Source organism: Anopheles moucheti, chromosome 3, assembly GCF_943734755.1.
Source record: "Anopheles moucheti chromosome 3, idAnoMoucSN_F20_07, whole genome shotgun sequence".
Classification (NCBI taxonomy): Eukaryota; Metazoa; Arthropoda; class Insecta; order Diptera; family Culicidae; genus Anopheles; species Anopheles moucheti.
The window spans coordinates 31,215,765-31,240,131 of record NC_069141.1 but is presented as its reverse complement, the minus strand read 5'-3'; the positions used below and the strand labels follow the sequence as shown (position 1 = coordinate 31,240,131).

The 24,367-nt window shown below is 45.5% G+C and overlaps 1 protein-coding gene across 1 annotated transcript in view; it reads left to right on the top strand.

Moving 5' to 3' along the window:
- The window catches only part of LOC128304892 (protein sickie), a 294,004-nt gene extending 270,807 nt beyond the window's left edge, over positions 1 to 23,197 (top strand). Inside the window, exons 15-20 of the mRNA XM_053042134.1 lie at positions 19,061 to 19,144; positions 19,212 to 19,379; positions 19,444 to 19,969; positions 20,043 to 21,201; positions 21,287 to 21,542; positions 21,613 to 23,197. Of these exons, the coding sequence (XP_052898094.1) occupies positions 19,061 to 19,144; positions 19,212 to 19,379; positions 19,444 to 19,969; positions 20,043 to 21,201; positions 21,287 to 21,542; positions 21,613 to 22,212 (2,793 nt within the window). The 3' untranslated portion in view covers positions 22,213 to 23,197. The remainder of the gene's footprint in view (positions 1 to 19,060; positions 19,145 to 19,211; positions 19,380 to 19,443; positions 19,970 to 20,042; positions 21,202 to 21,286; positions 21,543 to 21,612) is intronic.
- The last annotated feature ends 1,170 nt before the right edge of the window (positions 23,198 to 24,367 follow it).

Here is a 24,367-nt window from a genome sequence, read left to right as displayed (position 1 = left end):
TGGTCGCTTCCTTTGCGCTTATCATTATCGTGTTTTGCCGTTCTTTTTTGGGTTTCTCGCCTTGAGGGCCGATTTTTCCACCGCTAGATAATGGCGAGATTATATAAATGGAGTCAATTATGTCGAACGCTCTCTTGCGCTGCCGTTTGTCTGACGGGGTCTGTCTGTCTGTCTGTCCGTCCGTCCGTCTGTCTGTCTGTCGTGTGTCTCTCGCCGAGTCTATTGTGGAGGTTTGCGGTTTTGCCCTCCTCCAAGGAATTAGTCCTCCGCTTCATTGTACCGTTGTTTTTCTAATAGCCATTTGCCAGGTTTTTTTATGGATGTTTCACCACAAACTCCCGCTCCAACCGATTCTTCAGCTTCCTGAGAATAAAAGCATCTGCTTCCAGCTTTTTGTTGTGCCTCATCCAATGGTACACCACGGAATGGTTCATTTATGTTTTCGATTTGCAAAGGGCTCCATACCATGCGCTTGTGTGTGTGTATTTGTAGAGAAGGAAAGAGGGCCCAGTATCCCAGTATCATTCCAGTTGGAAGTGTATGGCTCCAAGGTCAGAAGGATGCTACGATCCTCGCCTCAATCGGATGGTACGGCTCAGTGCTGGAATATACTGGCTTGCTATTTATTCTAACCTCCTGAATGTGTCATTAGGAACGGAAACTGGAGGAGTCGAGGTGGCGTCAGCTCCACCGAAAACACCATTCGTACTCACTCCTGCCAAATCCATCTCTTACCCGTGCTTGGTGGTGTTTTCTCGAAGCGAAAGAAGAATGGTAGGCTTTCTTTCACGTGATGAGTCTTTCGCGACTGGTGATGCTGTGTGTCGCTTGAAAGCCGCGAAGTGGTAGCACACTTGTGGTTTTCTGCCTTTAACTCTTCGCTGCTTGCTTGCCCTCCGCATCGTACCAAGGGAAATGTGAGCGTCGTATGGTTTGGGAATTCGTAACATCGATTATGCTTTCAGGCAAAATTTCCACCTCATTAGTGTGTGTGACTTTGAGCGCTTCTCGCGTGTGACGTGACTGCCCTCGGTTCGCTGGTTGGACACCACACACAGAAAATAATCATCCGGCTACTGTGTCGATCGGAAGGAGAGGAGGGACCCTTGGAACGCACCATTGGACGTCACATTTCAGTCGCTCGTTGATGAATCGAATCAAGAGATCATCTCCCGTAATGTGATGTGCTGATTGTTTCCTTTTCGCAGACAAAGGCATTGGATTTGAAACAGTGGACAAAGACGCGATGGAAATAAGTGTTCGATGCAATGAAATGATTTAAAAATGTAATGTAAATGAGTTAAACTTAGTTCGTTAAAGTATATTTTTATTGTTTACAATTTCTAGATGTGACATCACAATGGTAATTTAGAGTAGTGGATTCGATTAATAATCTTTCCGCAATGATACATGTTTTTCTTTAGCGTACCCGGTGTTGAATTTTTATACACTGGTCGTTGGAGTTAATGATGTGAGAAAAATTATTTCCAAAAAAACCCACGTGTAGAAAAAATTTACTATAACTATCTTACATCTCATTACTCATTATAATGCGTTGGGAGTTTGTTCTTTTGTGCAGATCAATAACGCGGTACCATGGTGGAACATTTAAGATAATTTTTAGTAAATTGTTTTGACAAATTTACAATTTCTTTAAGTTAATTTTTTTCGCAACTTTTCCATACCGGAGCAGCGTACATTAATAGCGGTCCGAAGCAAGCGTTGTAAAGATGCAATTTATTTTGCAGATTCAGTTGTGATTTTCTGTTTACTAGGGAGTATAGACATTGCAAGCTTTTTTCAGTTTTACTTACAGAATTTTCTAAATGAGATTTAAATGTAATGCGTAAATCTAAGGTAATTTCTAAGTATTTTACATGATTTTTCCCATGGAATGTCTGTGTTATTTATTTTGAAACAACGCTGGGGAAGTTTTCGTTTACTCGTGTATTTAGTAAAGCAAATAGCTTCTGATTTATTTCCGTTTACTTTCAGTTCCCATTTGTTGCAAAATTTACTATACCTTTTTAACCTATACCCTTTGCGTTGTATTAGCGATTTTATTATTGCTTTTGGTAGTTTTGATGACTATGTGATGGCAAAGTCGTCAGCGTACAAGTATTGTTCACAATTCTTCATACGTGGTAGATCTGATACATAAATGTTGAATAGCAGGGGAGATAATATGCTACCTTGTGGTACACCAGCTTTTGATTAAAAAAAAATAGAAGTTTTTAATTTTGTATTACCGTTATGGACACAGTTGTCTGTTTTCGAGAAAGGATGTTATTATTTTCACCAAATATGAGGGGTAATTATATGTAATAAGTTTATATATCATACCTTTCTGCCACATGGTATGTCATGTAAATCAAAGTTAATAAAGTAGGCGAGTATTATTATTTAATTCTACGAAATTTTTATGTAAAGTCCAAGTTCCAAGACGATCTGGTCGAGAGGGTGCTGAATGATCCATACATCACTATCTTATGTTCAGAAATTATTGGTGGCCTGAAACGTGACGAGAACCGAGACCGCCTCACCCATTTGCATACGATCAAAACGATCCACACGAAAGACCGCTGGAGGTCTTCTATCACCATCGGCTTTGGATGAGCTCAAACACCCTTTTCATAACCGGCTGGCTGCATATGTTGCATTTTGATTTAAATTTCTTGCCCTCCCGTTGCACTCATATCGCTCGAAAGTGTAAATACCGCTCCAGTTCCCCCGGGTTGTGTGACTACCAACGAATATAAGGTGTTCATGTGGACGAACTCCGCGTCTTGTGCTATCGTTGCTCTGTTCTCGTTCGGGGTTTTATTGCGCGCCGAAGCTGATGTGCATTCTAAATTGTGCTTCATCGGGTGGAGGTACCTTTACTCTTTCTCAAACTCTTTTTTCGATTTTTCCAAATGGTGATCGCGCGCGCGTCATCGATCTACGGCAAACGTGGCTGCATGATGTTCGATGGCGTGACAGCCACAGACGAAGGCGACACGTGACACGCGCGTAGCGAAAATCTCTTCACGCTTGTTAATGCGCACGGTTGATGGCGGATTTGCGAAACTAAAGTGTGGGCAACGCCGCAAACAAAAAAGACAACCACGACGGAAAATATTTGCGATTGCTCACTGAAGTCAGCCGCCGCCGCCGAAGCGACTGACGTGATTCGTTCTTTCCGCTGGAGGAAGAGAGCGTTGGTTTGTTTGTTTGTTGTTATTTTGTGGCATTGTTTTTAATGTTCCCTTTCTTTTACTGCTTTGCCGCCGCCGTGGCTTTCAATGTACGCCAACACCCTTGGACCGAGTTTCGATTGCGACGCGCGCGTCAGTTTGTCTCGTCGCGTTTCAGCGGTGGAAAACAAAAAGAAGAAAGAAATTGCAATCTAAGCATTGAGATTTAGTACACACCGATCGGTTTTAGGGTTAAGGTGAGATTGTGGAACTCGAGAACCCCATTTCGGAGGGAAGTGAAGGCATTCGTTCCGCTTCACTCTCTTTTCCGCTGAGGCTAGGTGGAGGTGATGCGGCTAAATGTTAAACCGTTCACTAAGCCCCATGGTGCAACTAATCGCGCGCAACGGATGCGTGAAGAAAGCCTTCACTCGCGCTGCCAGCTTAGATTGCGATCGGAACCGTTCGATCCCCGATCGGGAACGCGCGAAGTGTCAAGATCCTCCTTTCCTCTTGATCTTTTCCGTTCCGATCGGGAAAACAGTGTGGCTGGAATGGAAGTAAAGGTGGAAGAGAACGCGGCACATTGTTTTGACATGTTTCCGATCCGAATGATTGAACCGCGGCGCTGCTGTCGTATTGGGTCGGTTGCGGTTTTTGCGCTTCACAGTCTCTCTCTTCCGCTGCGCATGTTGAGATCTGATTTCCGCTCAGCTCGTGGAGAGTGGGATGAATTTCAACGATCACATTACGTTTTTAACCTCCACGTTCCTCTCTTTCGGGGGGAATGCATTTTCTGCGATCGTAATGTGATGACCCTATACTATGCTGCTGCGGATAGAAGAGGCGGATCACGCCGATGAAGCGATTCAGATTTACGACCCACTCCGAGGAATTTGAGTGCCACTTCACCTAAATTGTACCGCGGTGGAACCTGAGCGGGCCGGATCCGGAACTGGTCGTTCGAAAGAGGCAAATCGCTTCCAATTTATTAGCCGAATTTTTGGTCGCGGATGTAGTTTTGGAGAAAGATACAACAAATGGAGGAAGAGCTGTATCAAATTAATGCTTTATCCTTCTTTACTACCTCCAAGAGATGTCAGCATGTCCGCTGCGGCTGATGTCTTATTCAATTGAATGAAGTATTAGATCTCTTGGAGTTGAAAGGAGTTGAAGCGGAAAGGCGATGGAAAAAGTATCATTAGCCTACGGGTCAGCGTGTTTTGAACTCTGGAGGTCCCCTCTTCAATCTCACCCTGAATGGAGGGTGTCCGCAAACTAAAAGGCCAAGAGTCACGACGTACAAATCAGCTTAGCCATCAGTAGTTACCATAGCACTTACCAAACACCTCTCGGTCTCATTGCGAAACACGTACCTACCTTCGACGTGCGATGTTTGCTGTAATTGGCGATTTGAATTTGCAATCAATCGTATCGTTTATTGACGCAACGCAACACGACTCTAATCGGCTTATCAGTTGTGATTTTGTCGTGCTATTGAATGTAAAAATCGAACCCAACCCTTTTGCTTATCAGCTTTTGCTGACAAGACACTTCAACCTGTTGCCTGGCCCAACGAGGTATTTATTTGTGATTTTGGAGTCAAAAAAAAGGAGGAAATGAAGATTTCAAGGGTGGCTTCTATTCGTTCTCTGTTTGATTTATTGAAATAAATTGTTGTGCAAATCAAGTCACGTGTATGCTGACATGCTTTTTTTTTTGGAAAGGGACTAGAGTCGTCCTACGACCACTGAATGCATCATGAAGCACTGAAGTGTCACCGAAGCAATGAAAGAAGTTCAATGTCAATTATTATGACCCTCCCCGCACACACACACTCAAACACACAGACACACGGGAACGGAAAATTTATGTATTTTCATCACACACGAAAGTGTGTCTCATGATGTTCGTTTCCCTATATCCGTGCGACACAACGAACGAACACCGGCAGGGGCTAGCAATGTGATTAACCTTTTCGGTTGAGGCACAATTTCCCGAGCGACGAAACCACAGCGAAAGGATTACTACTCCCCAAACGGAAGATCTCGGGAAAGGCTGAAAGGAAGGAGGGTGCTAAGTGAAAGCAGCCAGAAACTCTCTTGTGCGTGCGTGATTTGAATATCAAAAAACGCAACACTTTTTGCTGTGGGGCACCATTTTCCACACGATTATTTCCATGTTACTGGTTGGAGGGGCTGTGGGAGCAAGCCTGGTGACAACAAAATTGGCAGTCCCATTCGTTGTTCGTTTTTATGGTGGAAATGTCCTTTCTCGTTCGTGTGCTTTTACCTCCACAGTTCGCTGTTAACGCGCGTTATGTTGAAAACTCTAGCCAGGTCCGAAAAAACAAATCACCATTTTATTCGCTACGTCTCTTCTGTCTAGCCGCGGGGGATGTGAAAAAAAGTGTTGTAAATGTAATCAAAACCCACGACACAGATTGTCCTTTTGATGAGTCCCTCCGTTCAGGTGACCTCAATCTATTAGACCTTCGTGGTCCTTTTGCTGGAGTCTAGATCGCGTAAACGGTTTATAACCACACACTCTCGCACACCCTTTCTAGGGATTCTTGCAACGTCAGTGTCTAAACCCCAGAAGTTCGCTCCTGTGGCATCAAGCGTAAAGTCATCAGTTGCCGTGTATGAAGTGTAAAGCAGTAATGGCGAATGAAATGGACGAGCTCGAAAACCGGGCAGTCATGCTGAAGGCTGATTTGTTTCTCATTATTTATCTTCCTCGCTGCTTAGACGAGGGCTCTGTAAGACCTCTGGACCCTGGTGTGTGTATGTAATGTGTCAGTTTGCCGGTAGATGAAAAATGGTGTGGCACATATGGCCCCCGTCGGTTTCTTCAGGCAAGACGTGGTGGAGACATTTCGTGATTCATAACAAGCTGTGTTCCACTCACGTCGTACGGAGCAGCAGTACGGTATTTATAGCATTATCAGATCTGTAGCACCGAGAAAAAGCTCTTCCCTCTGTGGAGGCGCTTTCACACACCCGCTTCATATATTTGAGGTTACGTTTCCCCACAACTACTACCGATTGTGGGACGAAAGTCGCGCGGGAGTGATGTTTGTTTAAGCTTCTGAATAATGACCGTTACCGTGAAAAGTGGTGGTTAAGTGGAAAATAAACAACGAGATCGTGTGGTAAAACGGGCAGAGCGCGCCCTCCTGTGTGTTTAGCTTTCAGCTCATTTTCTTTCCAATATATCGTACGTATGACCCCCTCCCCAGTAAGGGGGTGGGTGATATACAATACCGAACGAACCATTCGTTGAGGTCATCATTTGGCGGATTTAAATCCCATCTCCAATGGTTGTCATGGCGTTCCGTCCATGCTGCTTCGGGCACGTGAGTCTGAGAGAGCCTTTTAGCACGGCAGGAGGAAGGGTGCTTATAGGAGGCCCCGTGGGTCTTTCTAGGGTTCGTTATTTTTCGCTTATTTCCAAACGTTATTGAATGCGATGGCGATAGAGGTTCCACGCATACACAATTCAATGAATCCATTCAACACTCTTTACACACCGGCAGCAGTTTGACCTCTTCCCATCCCTCCCTTTGAGATTGATGGTGAAAAATTGCAGAAAAATCACCCACCTCCCGCCCATCACCTGTAGTGCACGAAATGCACCGGAGGTTGAAGATATATTGACGGGATGCCACGATTTTCCAATCACCGACAAACCCCCGGGACTCCAAATCGGGAAACGCCTGCCGGGTGAGATAGGGCTAAAGTGAAACCGTTTTGCTGTGTGTAATTGAAACCCGGAAAAAAGGAAAGCCGCGCGAAGGTGGAGAGAAGTGTCCAAGGAAGCGTTGTGACGTATTTGCTATTTGTTTCCTTCGGCCAACGGCTGTGGTGGAACATTTGTCTTCGTCTTCGTGCAAATAATCCCGCCGGTGAAGTGTACAGCGCGCTTTGAGTGCAAGCGTTCGTGCGTGCGTGTGGAAGAAAATCGTGACCCGCATCTTTTCCATCTGATTGACTTCCACAATTTGCGGCGCATTGCCAATTTTCCTGCATTTTGTGAGATGGTGCTTTATTTTATGTTTTATTTCTTGCCAATTGTACAAATATAGAGACGTAGCGGGATTGTAACTCCCAAAGGCAAAACAACGAAGGGAGGAAAACTCACCGTTCTGCGCTGATAGAATGTGAAAGTTTCATATACCTCCCCTTTCTTTATGTTTATTTACACGCCATTGAATGGGGTGGAAAAATTTGTATTATTTTAGTGCTGTTTCTTTAATTGTCGATTGTGTGTGGCGAGGGGTTTTATGCTGTTATACCTCCTGCGCTGGGTGAGAGAATGTCGTCATCGTTAAAATGCGTGAGAATCGGAACCAAACATTTTTGTTTTCCCCCCCCACCTGCTGCAAAGCATGTTTTTATGTTCAATTCATAATGAATGTCGAAGTGCGTGAGAATGGGTGTTCTTGTTTGTTCGGAATACACCAGAAACTACGCTGAAAGAAGGAGGTCCGTTCAACTGTGTAAACAGACCGATTTCAAGGTTACACACACAATTGATCTATTTGTTTTTACCACTCTAAACATGCCGTTTGGGTTTAATTCTTTAAAAAAAAAACAAGGTTCTCAATAAGAATATTCTCACAGTCTTAATCACGTAAAAATAAAGGGAAGTTTGATTTTGGTCCACAGTCGCATGGAATAAACCACCTTTTAACCGTCAACTCTACGACCTGATCGTTTTCAAGCTTAAATAACTTTTTATTAAAATGTAATAGCTATCGGATTTTATGCTGTATTTTTAGGAAATTAAATTCTCTTTCAGAAAATACCCAATATGTGGCGTTTAAATTGTGCGAGTGTTTAATTTTATTATTGATTTATTACAAAATTTTACATGTACATGCTACATGTCAAAAAGTTGGGTTTTCATACACAAAAAACCCATTAAAAATTACTAAACAAACTTTTAAAATTCTGTATTTTCATGATTGTATACAATACTAATGCCCGCTTTTGTGTTCCAATACAAAATAATGTTATTTAAGTTTAAAGACGAAAAATTTTCCAAGACAAAATGTATGGGATACCCGGGTATGCCGGTCGTAGAGATTAAGGTGCAGATTTGGTTATTGACACAACGGTTAATTCATTTTGTCAAAACCCGCCTAAAGGTATGCAATTTGCATGACAAAATGGCTTTTTATTAGTTTTAAAACTCTGCAACACTACGGTATCGTTTCCCCTTCCAGGAAGTCGATAACGTTTGCATGATCATATCTGCACCTTGTTTGCTGTGTTACTCTAGGTCGCGTGTGGTGCCTTCACTTTGGTCAACTACCATCGCATGTTTGTCTATTAATTTTCCACCAGATATCTCCTCGGTGTGTTTTTACTGTACCGAAAAACCGTGCATGATTGGGCAGGTGCTAAATGTGTGTGGTCGTCACCCTTCTTTCCCTATCCTCCGGTCCAAAACACGACGGTGCCCGCGTTAAAAGCGTTCCCAATTCACCCTCTTTACCGATTGGGCTACCGTCCGTGATCGCTCGACTTGATATGCTTGCGTAGGAGTTGAAAGGCGAGACCTCACAGGAAGCTCTTAGCTAAAGTTCCCAATCGATCGATCAATCTGGCGTTGAGAGTTTCGATAGGCGCGAAGTAAAAAGACCAATCGCTTGACACGACAACAACCGGAACCGGATCGTGCTCCGTTTTCGGTCCCCCGGAGATGATGTTCCCCGCAGTGAAGTGTTTTGCTACAGCATAAGATATTCCTCAAGCCTTTTTGAAGCAAACGCACCGTCGTGGTCGACGGTTGTCGTGTGTTTTTCGAGGAAGGTTTCATTTTGACACCTTCTGTGGACCGCGCTATCTCCGAACCATCCCTGTTACGCGGTTGGCTTTGTGGAGCGACTAATGTTGCGCCATATTAGGCATTCGCCCGTAGGTGCTAAATGTGTCCATCAGGTTGCTAATGTTATTACGGGTGGCGGATGGAGTTTGAGGGCAGGAGATTTCCCTGCCATTAGAAATACCATCCAATCACATACGCTGTTTATGGAGATGCCTTTAAGGTCGAGGTTTTTGTTTTGCTTGGGGAGATTGGATGGACTTACCAGGCCCATATCGTACGGTGGTCCGTCCGTTAATTAGTGAACACATCAGTCACCAAAACACGGTGGCATACTATCGGAAGCTTCTCCAGAAATAAAGGCCCATCTCTCCGATCACACAAAAACCACGATGGTTGATGGCTGAAGAGGTTGCACGACGAGGACGATATCTCGTAAACAGTGGGGCGACGTGGGACATAAAATTGGCTCACCAAAAAACACCTTTCGTTGTTGTGTTGGCTCAACAGAAGCAGCAGACGTTGATGCAACAGATCGTAAAAAAAACGAAGGCATATGACGACGAAAACACAGCAGCTGCAGCTTCGTTTCGACAGTAGCGATAAGGAAGGATGCAGAAAAAAGACGCATCACACAATACGCGAGGATGAGAAGGTGGCACGCAAATACGACCGAACAGGTGACCAATAACGTACGTGTGCTGCTGTTGCAGACTGTGTAATTATTTGCAAGCAAACCCCCACGATAGCGCGCAACCTGCCAACAGATGATTATTGCGCACACTGGTTTTGTATTATATTTTTGCATCGGATGGGTGATGATGACGACATTCGGCCATTAGAAGAATTTTAATGTCCAATTACTAGAATTCGGGTGGTGTATTTCATTCTAAATTCCCGCAAAATTAATTCTCTATTATTTAGAGCCGTAACTGACCGCGTTAAACATCACGGGATCGTATTAAAATTATCCTTATCGCGGGATAGCAAACGATCCCCAACAATTAGCGCGTGTTGGTGGGTCGATCAGTGGGAATGCCTCCGATTGTCGATTTAGCGCGTGTAGCTAAATAATTCCATAAAATGTTTGACCATGCTGTGGACAACCGAAAATGTATTCTAATGAGGCATATGTCGGTTGGATGCATCCGCAAAACCTCAACTCAGCAGCTGTTTCCGATTGAGTGTGAACATTAATTTCAATTGTTGGGAGAGAGGAGGGGGTATAAGCCACGGAACGATGCTGCTGAGCTTCTCCATTAACTCTACACCCTGCTCTGTCCCTGTCATGAATGGGAATGGTGTACCCACCATTATCCTTGATTACGGCAGATAATCTGACCAGCCGAATCATTTGCGAGAAGGGACATCATCCCCACACAATTTGAGGAGGGTTTGGGGAATTATGTTTTAGTTGTTAGCAATTAACTTCTTACCCGCGTAAGCTCCACAAAATACACACGTAACTCGCTCTTTCTCTCAATCGCTGCCCTGCAGACGCAATTGTGGCGCAATATTTGTGGTTGGTGGTGTGACTGCCGGTTTATTCAAAATTTGTCGACTGAAATGTTTTGAGGTTATTTCAGAGCTAACGCAAATGGGGGAGAGATATCAGAAATTGTGTGTGATTGTGTATATATTTGCCCGCCAAAAGGATTAGCAAGCGTTTGTATTTTTGGTGCAGGAGGAGCGGTTCAACTACATAATTGATAGACTCTCCTAGCGATTGGTGTGGCTGTATGTGACTCGAGAACAACAATGCAGATATAACGGCTGCCAAACAAACAAAAAAACACCACGCGTTACACAATTTTCGGTGCATTTGAAACGGATCGGCTGTGGTCACTGTTGTTTCACCCCGTATAACAAATGCCACATCACACGCTGCTGCTGCTGCTACTGGTGTGCAACAGCAGCGACAGTTTCCGTTGTCTATAGCGGCTGTTAGAACTGTTCTAATTTATTGTACAATCAAGTGCCAACTAGAAAACAGTAAGTCAAGTCACAGGACCCATTCGCTGACGTTCGTACCGGTAATGGTTGGCACAAAAGCGTTACGCGCGGCTACTCCCATTATGTGTGCACCGGCGAGAGGAACGATATTTATTATGCTCTGCGTCACACTAAAGCGGATGGCGAGAAGCTGACGCCGCGCGGTGCAACAGTCAAATACTTTCGATTATTTATAAACGACCTAGCACTAGTCTTGGGCGCGCACTAGTGATAGGAGGGACAGGAGGCTAAGGAATGATTTTTTCTGCTTCTGGTGAGAAAGGGAAAAGGGCGGCGGCTCCCCCTCCTGACACGGACGGATTTGAGGTTGACCGCGAGGAAATGTCAACCTTCGTCTGGCAACAGAACTGTCAAAGTCTCACCGTGACGCCTTGTTTATTACTTTTTTTTCTGTTGGGTTTTCTTGTGTTGTACTTCTATCTCCGTCGATAGAAGAAATTACAGGTTTTGTGGTGTATAATTACTTCCTAGTTTGGTAGTATGGACTTAGCAGTAGTTGCGTTGGACAGCCTATTGCCTATCGTAAATAGTCAAGAGAATATCCTTTTCTATTTAAAGTCTATAGCAGGGGTCGGCAAAGGGCGGTCCGCGGGTCAAATCTGGCTCGCAAAAAAAAAAAAAATTGGAAATACTTTACAAACAACACAAAATCTCTCCACTGCGACACTAACAGTATATATATGTGATTTATCCTGGACATCAATTAACATCAATTATTAGTCGGTATGAAAGCTTACTGAAGTTGCAAAAACAACGAAAGCAACGCGAAGTCCATATCCGCTTATTATGAAGGCAGTTGTGTGGAAGAGTTGTTCTATGCACAAATCGAAACCAAATGTCCATAATGTAATTATTGATTCAATGTGATAGGGGTCGAGGATGGTGTGGAGGTCGAGTTTTGTCAATGATTTGAAAAGTCGACTGAAAAGCAACGTTTTCTTCACAGTACGCAGGTATTCTGAGTATGTTGAGTCAAGTAACAAAATGGGAACAAAAAGCAAAACAGTAAAAATAAAACCGGCAAAATCGATACAATGCGGAAAAATATAAGAATTCTTTTTCTATGTTTTCTTACAATAGTTCCGCGGCACCCGAGTTACGCGAATTCGACATACGCAAATCTCAAAATTATGATAGCTCGAATAATTTTGTGTGTGGAATTAAATTCAGGAAATTTCTAATTTTCCCAAGAACACGTTACATTTCACTATTAAAAAAACTTATTTTGGTGAAATTGACTCCGATATTTGAAATCAATGTAGAAATATCAAATATGAATGTGCTTCGTAACTATGAACAGAAAGATTCAACCCCTGAATATTAGATATAATCGATATTATAAAGCACTTTGGCATGCATTATTCGCGTAACTCGGGAAATGACTTTACTTCATACGTCTGAAAACTCGTTCGGATTGTCTGACCGATAGCTGCAAAGCTGTTTCTACTATCTGGCCCTATATGTGAAAGGTGTGCCGACCCCTGGTCTATAGGAATGTTAGGATAACTAATAATTTAAAAAGGTGATGAAGTTAGCAGAAATTAAAGAACTAGAGCTAGAGTTAGAAGGACACAGCTGCATCTCTGCCAAGAGCAGTAAATGAATAACATCAAACTCTCTATTTCTTGTAGGTCGTTTCGAGATGTTAAGTGCGTGGTAGTAGTACTCTTCAATAACCTCCCCGCGCGCTCAACAACTTCGATAGCATGTCCAGATAAATTGGATATTTTAATTTCCCATGTGCGCGTTTGTAATTTATGATATCTTCCCCGTACGATCTCGTCTTCCACGATGTTGCTGTGTTGGAATCGTGTTCGAATATAGAGGTTGGTGGCACACTCCGGAGCTCCGAGAGATAACTCAATTTGCAACACTTCATCTCCAACATAGTCGCGGTTTTGTTTGTGGTTGATTGGTGCCCTGCGTGCGTGAGGTCGTAACTCGATCGTACCGTGTACTTTGCAGTGGTGTGGTGTGGTGTATTATGGTCGGTCCACCAGCATTACCACCGCCTCGGATGGGGTCGATCGAACATAGCTTTTCAATTAAGTGACGAATGGTTCGGAAACTACTTACATCTTACCCTGGAGGGACCCTTGTTTGGGAAGGTACAACCCTCCCACTATGTTTATGCCCGTCGTCTTTCTAAACCAGTTCCCTCGGCACGCAAACTCCGCACTATCGATTGGGCGATAAGCGGGACATGATCGTGTGAGGTGTTTCGATCGCTCCATATATGCCGAAATACTCGTTGATAAATCAATTTTCACTTAAGTGAATTTCGATCACGCGGCGAGAAAGGTGGGTTGGTGATCGCGACCCTAATCACGGGCATACACCGAGGTAGATAATGTTCGGTAGAGTGGGGTCCCACATCCTTTCGGGCAACCTATTAAGCTGGAGACAATCAGGCGGGGAGGAGTGCACAGCATTCCAGCAGGACCTCCGGGAGACTTGGAATTGTCTAAAGCACTCCTTTTTGCGTGCATATGTGGAGAACGCGGGGCCAATAATCGTTTAAACAGATTGGAAGTTGTAAATTGATTTCGTCGAAGGTGATCGAGTGTGATCGGCACTAGAGAGAGAGGACGGAAGAAACGTTCTCGTCCCCGCGTGTGTGTGTCCCCGCCTGATGAGGGCAGATGATGGCAAAGTTGGTCTATAATTCCAATCCTACGTGAATTGTAGGCACGCTCGCGCGTGTGCGCTCTCAAGTGCAGTGTTGAGGTGGGAACCCTCTGTTTTTCTCCATTTGCCTACCGATCGCATTCGATCGATATGAGTTTTGCCTTTCGTAGCAAATCGTAATTTATGGCGTGGCGGTGAATTATCGATCCATTATTTATAGCAAACAGACTCACGTATATGCTCTCGACCCCCATATGGGGTAAGGTTGCGCGCTAGCGGAAAGACCCTCGAGTGGTGTGTTGAGCGCTTCTTTGCTGCAAAGACAAACTATAGAGAACGCAACGATGAAACTCCAGCTGACGACAACTTTTCCGACCCGAGTGTATCAATGGGTCTTCTAACAGAAAAAGGTGCGCTTTCCGAAGGCATTTTGGCCGTATTAGAGAGGAACACGGACGGTGTGCTGGTAAATAGCTCGCCCGAGTGCTATGTGTCGCTTCCAGTTGGTGAGTGATTTAAATGATTATTGTTATGCGCGAGCACACTACGTCGATGTTAACCGTAGGCGGTCAGTGCATATGTGCGAGATCCTCAACATCCCCAATCACTTGTTAGTTGAAAGATGAATGATGATTTCTCAAAATAACAAAGCGCGTAATTTGCTGTCGATTAAAGTAAGTACCTTCAACATTTTATTGGACCCTTAAACACAGCGGACGATGAAAAGGGAAAACAAGGCCCCAAATGTATTCCCTTAGACAACACTGTGCTACGCACGACGGTGTAGTACGTGTTTGGGACGGCTGTCTACCTAATTTTCGCCCTTTGTTTTATGGAGGTTGGGAAAACCTCTTCTCGGCGCGTATTGTGCCACACAGTAATTCGATGTAAACATCTTCCGGGCAACTGCCACTGTCTTGACTTGAGGTTTTGGCCTTGCGAGATGCCCGTAATCTCAGACCCCGGGCAAAAACAGTCGTAAGAAATCCGACACTGATTAGTCGGCGTGTTTTTTTTACCAATTAGTCTCCGCCCAATACATGGAGAATGCTTGGGTGACGCTACGACGACGACTTCAAGTTATTACCGTCGTGACGTGTCCGAAAGCGAAAAGGGCGAATCACAACATTGCCCTGTGTGTGTGTCCCTTCATTTTGACGACACAACATGTCGGTCGTTCCCCGGGTTCTTTCGCTCTCTTGTCGTCGAAGATATGTGGCCCTCCCGTCGTGTGTGGTGATCGAATGGTCAACGATCGAAAGTGGAGAAAGGTTATCATATTACCGCGGAGAATCCAATGGTCCAACACAGGTGAGAAGACCCTTCACCACATAACAGAAACAGACAGTTGGTGGTGCATTTACATGCATCTCTGATCCATCCAACAAAAAAAGTCCCTACCGACGATCTCTTCCGAAAGCTCTTCGAGGAAAGGAAACAATGGAAAATAGGACATAAAACTTGATACTTCATTTTCCACCAGGAATTTATGTGGGGAAAGAACAGAAGTGTGTTTACTGGGGGGGATTCCGGGACTTTCTTCTCGGTGGCCCCATCAATCAGCTTTCCTGATGTTGGAGGTCTTTCAATGCCATGTCAAATGGGGGGGCGCCCTTTTACCTGCAATTCAATGATTAGTTGACAGCGAGAGCACGAGTTACAGCGACAATAAAGTCCTCGTGTTCGTCGTACGTGATTCTAGATTAGCGCGAGATTGATACGGTTACTTCAAACAAGAAGTCTCACAAAGCCGCACAACAAACAAGAGAGCCCTCGTCCAATGAGGTTATGTGTGCGGATTAGCTTTGCGTTGCAAGACACACGACCTCACCTCCAGAAGATGTTGAGATTGTTTAGCGAAACTTTGCCTACATTCAAACGTGTTTAATACGCTCACCGTTCAGGTGACACCAAGAACTGTATACTCACCCCCCTCCTGTACACATGCTCAAATTCACGGCAACACGTGCGTCCATTTAGACTTCCAAAGTTCGCTTTATCTTATCAGTAAGCAGCTCACCGTAAAGAACATCGAGCCAATGCGCCAACGGGAAGCGACGACCTTGGCAAAACTTTTCCCTGAAAATGAAACGTGCTTGATGGGGAGATTTTTTTTGTTGGGGGCATGAAGGCGAAAGCTCTTCATTAGATGCACAACTTTTCCTTCGGTGTGACATGACGATCCCCCCGGGACGGGAGCACGTTGGTGATTCCATTACTTATGCATCTCGATCACTTGCGTGTGGGATTTGTGTATCAAAGTTCCAGCAGTGATTAACGTTTTGCGCGACAAATTAACAGAGAATTGAGTGGAAAGGTGGCCCCAATTAGGGACAACAAATTAATTCGTAATTTATTACAATCCTTCTCGCACCGTGTACACACACGCGTTTTCCGCCATTGGCAACAAAGTTTCTCAAGTGGGGGGAGGGTTTTTCGCGCAAACCTTTTTTGTTCTGTTATTTTGTTGTTGTTCCGATTGGAATCGTTCTTTCCTGACGCTGCTTGTGCAAACTCCATTCCACCACACTCTAGCTCCGATGGGATGGTGGTGGTACTATGGTGTAAGATTCAACTCCGGTTGAGTGGGTACGGAATGCGAACATATTCCAACCCAAACTCCCCGAAGCAAATAATTGCATTTGCAACAAATTTTCCAGGCAAATTAATTTCCACATCCTCTGCCCGCTGCTGCTGCTGCTGCTCTCTCATGCTTATTTCAATCATCATTGCAGTACAAATTATTGACCCTAGCATGGGAGAGAGAGACCCTTCGAGCAGTCAAACGCTGTTGCGCGCTGGAGATGCCGACATGAATGTAGCTTCAAATCGGGTCACCATTGCGGATCGAGGGAGGGGTCCTCTGTGTGGTGTACGTTCCCAATAATAGCTCCGAGCGGATTGCGATTGCAGTTTTGTTGATGCGAGTTTTTTTTTTGTTTTTGGAGGGACTAGAGTCAGTCGCAAAGCGTAGAGACAGTTTGTCGAGGGTGTGCCCATTGGTTGTGCTGGTGAAATATGTTTCCATGAATGAATTGGTGGTCCCCCGAAGGATAAAGTTATTAATTTTCATGTGGTGGCAATCGAGAATTTTTGGATGGGAGTGTAGAGATGGACGACTTTGATAAATATGATGCTTTCCTATGGGCGGGAAATGTGGTACGCCATGTGAAGTGATCAACAGATTCCATCGAGCGAATGGAATCGGAATATAACAAAGTGTCTTTTGCATGGTGGGAACGTTACTAATAGGAGACCCCGGAACGCTTGCAGCAAACAATCTTCATTTGCCCCGTGAATTGGATTAAAGAGTGTGTGCAGTTAACTACTGCCGCAGACGATAAAGTTCTTTATCGTTGTTGTGCGGTTTCCACCGGGAGGTGTTGTAAACCACCCCGGGATCCGATTAGATAGGATTTATAGGTGTGCACACCCATATAAACATTGCATCAACACGGCATGATTTCAATTGTTTTCTCGGTCTATCAGCGAGAGGTTTTGTTGTTTTTTTGGGGTCATACCACGCAAAAGGTGTGTACCACCACCCTTTGTACAAAGATAAGCCGATGCTATCTCGAAGAAGAAGCGCTTACAGAAGTTTGATACATTGGCGGGTAATGATAGACTTCATTCCGGACAAATGGATCTCTCGTCTATTGTAATAAACGATAAAGCAACGAGTGTAATCTTCATATCTGTACTTTTCAATTACACTCCTTCCGGGGAACCTATAAAAAGAAGCAAACTCTCACGACTATCTATGGAGATGTAATGCAGACCTGCTAGCAAGAATTCATCCCAAAGTCCCCCCATCGCAAAGTGTTCCCAATATGGTCCCATTTCTCGTCCCAGCGTCCCAAGTGGGGAACTCCTTCTAGACAGAGAAATTGAAACAACAATCCTATTAAGATGATGCGTGGATATCGCGTCTCCATTCGGGAGTGTGGTGAGGGGGTCCGTCTCGTGGTGTACCACCAACCCGAACTGATGGCCATTCTCCAAAAATAATGCGTCAATCTTACCCATCCCCTTCACCAGCGCACGTGAAGCAAACACAACCACTTACACCAGTACTGTTTTTCGGGGTGGGCTAGAAAATAATCTTCCCATTTTCGGGGGGACACGACGATGCTTTTGTTTCCCCTTCGCCTTGGTCTTGGACTTGGATAGTCGGATGCATCTGGCGGACAGGAAAGCGGACCGTTGTTAAAGGGTCACATTTACACATTTGACTCTTGCGGTGGATGATGCTCCGTCACTTAATGTCTTCTATTCATATGGAAATTCAATTGTGGCCCGTTGCCTGTGTCCCGAACACCGTGCGGCGTGTGTGAGTTTGTCTTGATGATGATGATGGGAAATAAGGGGACCAGCGCATCCCGCGAACTTCACATCACCCCAAACGTCTTGGGGATCTTCGTCACTGGGTGGATAAAATATTCAATCTCACACTCTTCAAGGAACTGCGTAGCGACCTGGGTGTAGTGTGTACTACTACCCCCTTACAAGAATACATTCTGATGGCCCTGGACCTTGCGCCTTTGGATGGGAACGATCCACGATCGTATAACACATCTGTCATCATCAATAACACTGCGCGGTGGTTTCGTCGCGAGAAGAGAATGATTCTCTCGGCCATTACCATCGTCGAACCCAATCATAAGCACCATCACGGACACAACCCCATCAATACTAATTGAGAGCAATGTTTTTGATATCGCGAAGGCGAACGAACCATACGTCCAATTTGGTTTGCTGCTGCGTCCCCATGTGTGGTGTGGTGGGGCATAATGTCGCGCGAAGAATGCCGAAACCTTGTCCGGACGCCTGAGACACTTTTCAATTAGCCGTGATGATGTGTTGATGATTTTAATGGCGCACGATCGTGGTTCGTTTGCGGACATCGCAGGAAGGCGCCAACAATGTTTGGTGATCATCATAAATCTCGTCCAATGCATGGTGGTGCCTAGTGCCTTTCATAATCTCTTACGATTCCTTAACGTGCAACCTCACATGAACCCAACTTCCTTGTCAAACAATTAGAAGTGAAATGCACAGTATGAAAAAAGGTATTTATCTTTTAATTGATCGGAAGACGTTCGGAATCGATGCATCGTGCTTTCACCCTTCACACGGGGGAAACTTTACTCTGCTGTTAAATGCATGTCAGGACGGAAAGACGGAAGTTTCCACAAATCTTCCTCTATCGCAGTTTGCAACAAGCCACGATGACTTCTCTTCCGGGTTCGACTAAGGGGGAAAAGCATAATGAATCGATATGTTTCTCGGAGCGAAGGTTACACACAGAGATCCGAACTAGAGTCTTGAAACCGTTTCCTTCTTCCCTCGAATCAATAGCTGACATTAATTGACGTTTCGCTTTTTTTTTCTTTTCTTCGATACTTCCACAGGCTCATGTGGTGGCTGCGTTCGAGCAGAGTCTTTCAAATATGACCCACAGACTGCAATCGCTTACGGCGACGACGGAGAAGAAGGTACGTTTTGTTTGGAAAGCGACGAGATCGTTGTGTGTTAATCGTTTGTCTTGTGTCCCCTTTGCAGGATAGCGAAATATTGGACATGCGCCAAACGATAGAGCTGCTGCGGAAGCAATCGATCCAGGCCGGTTTAACTACCGCCCATATGCAGAGTATGGGCGTACAAGTTAATGGGCAGGTCAACGGAACGGCGGTAAGTATCTCCCAATGCTCGCTGCGTCCTTCAACACCTGTACGACGCACTAAGAACTCTTATTCTCTATCTCTCTCGCTCTCTCCAGATCGCAGCTGAGCAGACGAAAACGACGACGACCGGTGGTACGGTCAGCAAAGCGGTAGCATCGAATGCTACCGGTGCGGCCGCATCAGCACCGGCCGGTGCAGAAATGCAACGGCACCATAGTTCCGACTCTATGTGCTCGTTGAATTCGGTCAGTTCCGGCTGTTCTGCCCAGGACAAGAGCAAACAGAAGAAGAAGGGATGGCTCCGAAGCTCGTTTACCAAAGCCTTTTCGCGCAATGCCAAAATCTCCAAAACCAATCGCCACGTTACGGCGGGTAGCAACAATAATGGATCCGCGGCGGCGGCAGGTACGGTGACGGACAGTGGCAATCATCACCATCATCATCACCACCACCACCATCATCACGGATCGGTGTTGGAGAATGGAACAACCACCACCACGACGTCGGTGGGGGGTCCATTGAATGGGGTTGGTGGTCTGAAACAGTCCGGAATTCCACCACCGCCGGGTGCAGGACTGCCACCTCCTTCACCAACCAAAGGCAGTCCGCACAAGACGGTGACCGTCATTGACAATGGTAAGGATGTTCGAAGTACCGTGTATGTGTCTATGAGTTATTAATGAAACGTGTTTTACCCCCAATTCCACAGCCAAACCAGTCGATGCCATCGAGCTGAATGGAAACCCAATGGTAGAAGATCTCAAGAAGCAGCTGCGCGAAAAGGATCTCGTGCTTACCGACATCAGGCTGGAAGCGCTCAGTTCCGCATCACAGCTCGAAAGCCTCAAAGATACGGTGATGAAGATGCGTCAGGAAATGATGAACCTCAAGCAGAACAATGAACGATTGCAGCGGCTCGTAACGACACGTTCGCTGGCCGGCAGTGAGGTATCGCTCGGTCCCGTCAGTCCGAGCGGTTCAATCGGCGAGCCACGCCGGTACAGTCTGGCGGCCGATAACGGCATGGGTAGAGCACCGCTAGAGCTCCCCCAGAACCTGGACGAAACGGAAGAAGACAATATACCGCCTGCGCCCGCACCGGAACCACCGCCAGCACCGCTCAGTCCGGCCATTATTGCCGAACTTTCGCCCACGATCGAGCGTGCGGCAATGGTGAACGAGATCCTCACAACACCCGCCGAAGACGTGGCCGATCCGGTAGATGGGAAGAAGATTTCCATCGCCGTCTACCTCGGGCAGCCGGAATCCTTCCCGAAGTACGCGGAGGAGATGAACGAATGTGATAACTACTACCACTCATCGCCGGACGATGAGCTGGGTGGCGAGAAGTCGGAAGCAAACGGTGAGAAAGGACCGAAATCGTCCTCGTTCTCCATCGGCAGTGGTGTGGAAACGAACGAGTTTGTCATTGCGTACACGTACATATCGGGCAAAACGACCTGGCAAAACCTGGACTATATCGTGCGCAAAACGTTCAAGGACTATCTGTCACGGATCGATCCGGGAACGAATCTGGGTTTGAATACGGATTCCATCACGTCGTATCATCTCGGGGAGGCAAAGCGTGGACCGGAGATGGGCTTCCCGGAGCTGTTACCGTGCGGGTACATCATCGGCAATGTGAAGACACTGTACATATGTCTGCAGGGTGTCGGAAGCCTTGCGTTTGATAGTTTGATTCTGCGGAACATTGTCCATCGGTACATTTCGCTGTTGACGGAACATCGGCGATTGATTCTTTGTGGACCAAGCGGCACCGGGAAGTCGTACCTAGCGCGTAAACTCGCCGAGTTCCTTGTGGCTCGAGCTGGTCGTGATAATCCGATTGAGGCGATAGCGACGTTCAAGTATGTTACAATATCGAGAAGGTGATTTTGGTTTGAAGAGTTTTTTTTTATTCATATACGATTTCTTTCTCTTCTCCGTACATAGTGTCGATCACAAATCTTCCAAGGAACTGCAGCAATATCTTGGCCATATCGCTGAACAGGCCTCGATGTCTAATGGAGTGGCAGAGGAGCTGCCAGCGGTAATCATTCTGGATAATCTCCATCATGCTTCGGCGCTTGGGGATGTGTTTTCCTGTCTACTTAGTGCCACAGCCGCCAAGCTACCGTGCATCATAGGAACGATGTCCCAGGCGACGTGCAACACGACCAACCTTCAACTTCACCACAATTTCCGATGGGTTAGTATCTGATGTTCGGACAGGTCTCAGTGCAACATTAATGCTCATATTTTATTTTCCATTTACACAGGTACTCACCGCGAACCATATGGAACCGGTGAAAGGGTTCTTGGGTCGATTCCTGCGCCGAAAGCTGTTCTCCGTGGAGTTGCAAAACCAGCAACAGCAGCCACAGCTCGAGAAGGTGCTGAAATGGTTGCCAACCGTCTGGCAGCACATTAACAGCTTCCTCGAGACGCACAGTTCCAGCGATGTTACGATCGGTCCCCGCTTGTTCCTCTCCTGTCCTATGAATCTACCCGATTCGCAGGTATGGTTCACGGACGTTTGGAACTACCATCTGGCACCGTATCTGATGGACGCCGTTCGGGAAGGTGTTCAGCTGTACGGGCGTCGTGGCGGTGCATGGGTTGATCCCTGTACGTACATTCGCGAAACGTACCCGTGGCCAGTCGGTCCAACGACGGTACCGCAGCTCCGTCAAATCACGGCCGATGACGTGGGCCTGGAGGCAAGCGCACCGGGAAATTCGGAGAATCAAGATCCACTGTTGAACATGCTGATGCGTCTGCAGGAAGCGGCCAACTATAATGGTAATGCGGAACAGGATTCCGATTGTGCTAGCCTAGATTCGAACATGACGCACGATAGCTCGGCCGGTGCGGAGTAAGTTTAAGCTCAAAAGAACGGGTAGGCGGTAGTAGTAGGAGGACACCAACGAGAGACAAATTTAGCGAGGAATTAATTACGAACACCACAGCGTGGAAGATGATCAGCACACACACCAATAGCACACCAACAAAAGATGACGTATATAGTGCAAGTGTATATATATTTACACATCAGGACGCACTTTTTGAAAGGGTTTGTGAATTTTTTTCATAAGCCTAAAGGAAACGAAATAGTCGTCAAGAATCAGAAAAATAGAGAAACGAACGTGCGATTAAATAATCTACACTCGATGTGACCAACAGCAACACAGTCGCCACTGTACTAGGTCGCTGTTTGATTCTTTGTTGCCACTGGCCTGCAATCAGTAGTGGTAAGGAAATCCAACTTTATCCTTTCCCTCCCACGCTTCAATGCGTCCCCCGGTGCTGGAGGCGCGAAAAAGGCTATTAATTAATTTCACTCCCAATGATCCCAATTGGTAGGGCAACCGATATGGAAATATTGATGAAATTGTAGTGTACATAGTATTGCGTGCAGGCAAACCGGAAGGCTCATCTGTTTCCCAACAACGCGTGTGGAGCAGAAGAGAAACGTGTCATCATTTCGATCGTCATTATTAAGCCTCATTAACACAAGTGAAACCATTAAATTAATTAACCAAGCCCAAGGTGTGGCAATGGGCAGTTGTGGTAGTGTAGCAGATAACAGGACCAAAAACAAAAAAAAAAAGAAGAACCAGGACGAAACAAAATCAGAACACCGAAACACACGCATACACAGATTATTCACACGTTTGGATAGATTCATTCGGTAGGTGTGCTGCTGTGTGTATTTGAATGTGGCACCAATTTTGTGATATCAATTTCACATGTGAGGTTTATGTATGGTCATGCAAGTAAAAGTGCCAGGTAATTACGTATTCCGCGAATCAAATTATAGGTAAAGGAGAGGTCCCGGAGAGAATGTGTGGAAGTGTATAACGGCTAAACCCGGAACGTGCGCAGAGCGCACTCTAGCGGTCGGTGTCAAAAGCAATGCGAACGTGCAGTGCGTGTTGCATACCAACAAGGGGCAAATTGATTAAATGTCAGTGGGAATATTTTTTTTTGCTGCGTTACAGAGTTCAAGCGTGTGGAAAATTGATCGTGTTTGATCTCGATCGGGCGAGTGGGAGAAAATGTTGCATTGATTGTAGCGAATAGTTGGGGGGGCACAAGCCCCCTCCTGAAACTGATGGCGACTGAATTGTGTGTAATAGTTAAACGAAATTTAATGAAAATACTGCCTCGGAATCCTCCACGCGCAACTAACCAACCAAAACGAAAAATGCGTTGCAACGGAAACAATAATTGAATTGTGAGAGAATTTTGATGCGAACTTTCAAATGTGCGTGTGTCCAGTTAATTGTACACCCGTACGCTGCATGTAAACCGACCATAAGCTTAAGGATTGTAAGGCAAAACAAAGGCACATCACACTGGAGCAGCAGGTATTAGTAGTACATTGCCCGAATGTTTTCCCCTATTTTGGTGGTTCCACGTAGTAGTGTATCGTGGTTTTGTCGCGGGCAGGGGTGGGCTTTTTGGATGTGCGTATTTTGGGTTTGTTTACTGAACACAAGAGAAGAAGGCCGGAGTAGATACAGCTAGGGAAATGCAGCGATTGTGTGGGTGTGAAGAAAGTGGTGGTTTCTTTTGTAAATAGCTATTTACTTGTAAGCGTATTCCCGGTATCACACTTTAACGATAAACGACTTCCCATTTACATACTACCGTTAACACACTATACACATGTTAGTTTCAAGCAGTATCATACGACCTATCTATCATAATCAATCGCGCGTACGTTTCATCTCTAGCTAGTGTATGAAATTTAGTCCTTAAACATTCTTCGTAAGGAATCGTGTAAAGAAACAAACAAAAGTGCTAACTTTACAACATTACAGTTAAACAAATCCCCACACGCCTCCCTACCCCTCTATTCTCGTGTATCACTTCCCGTGTATTCGTTAACACACACACACACGTTCGATTGTTTGTCGCTTCTAAAGCTTTAATCTAACCGTATCCTTTGCCCCTGGCTGGAAGAGACGTTGTGTTGTTCTTGCTTAAAAGAGCAATTCGAATATCTTTCCCACACGCTATACTTAAGAA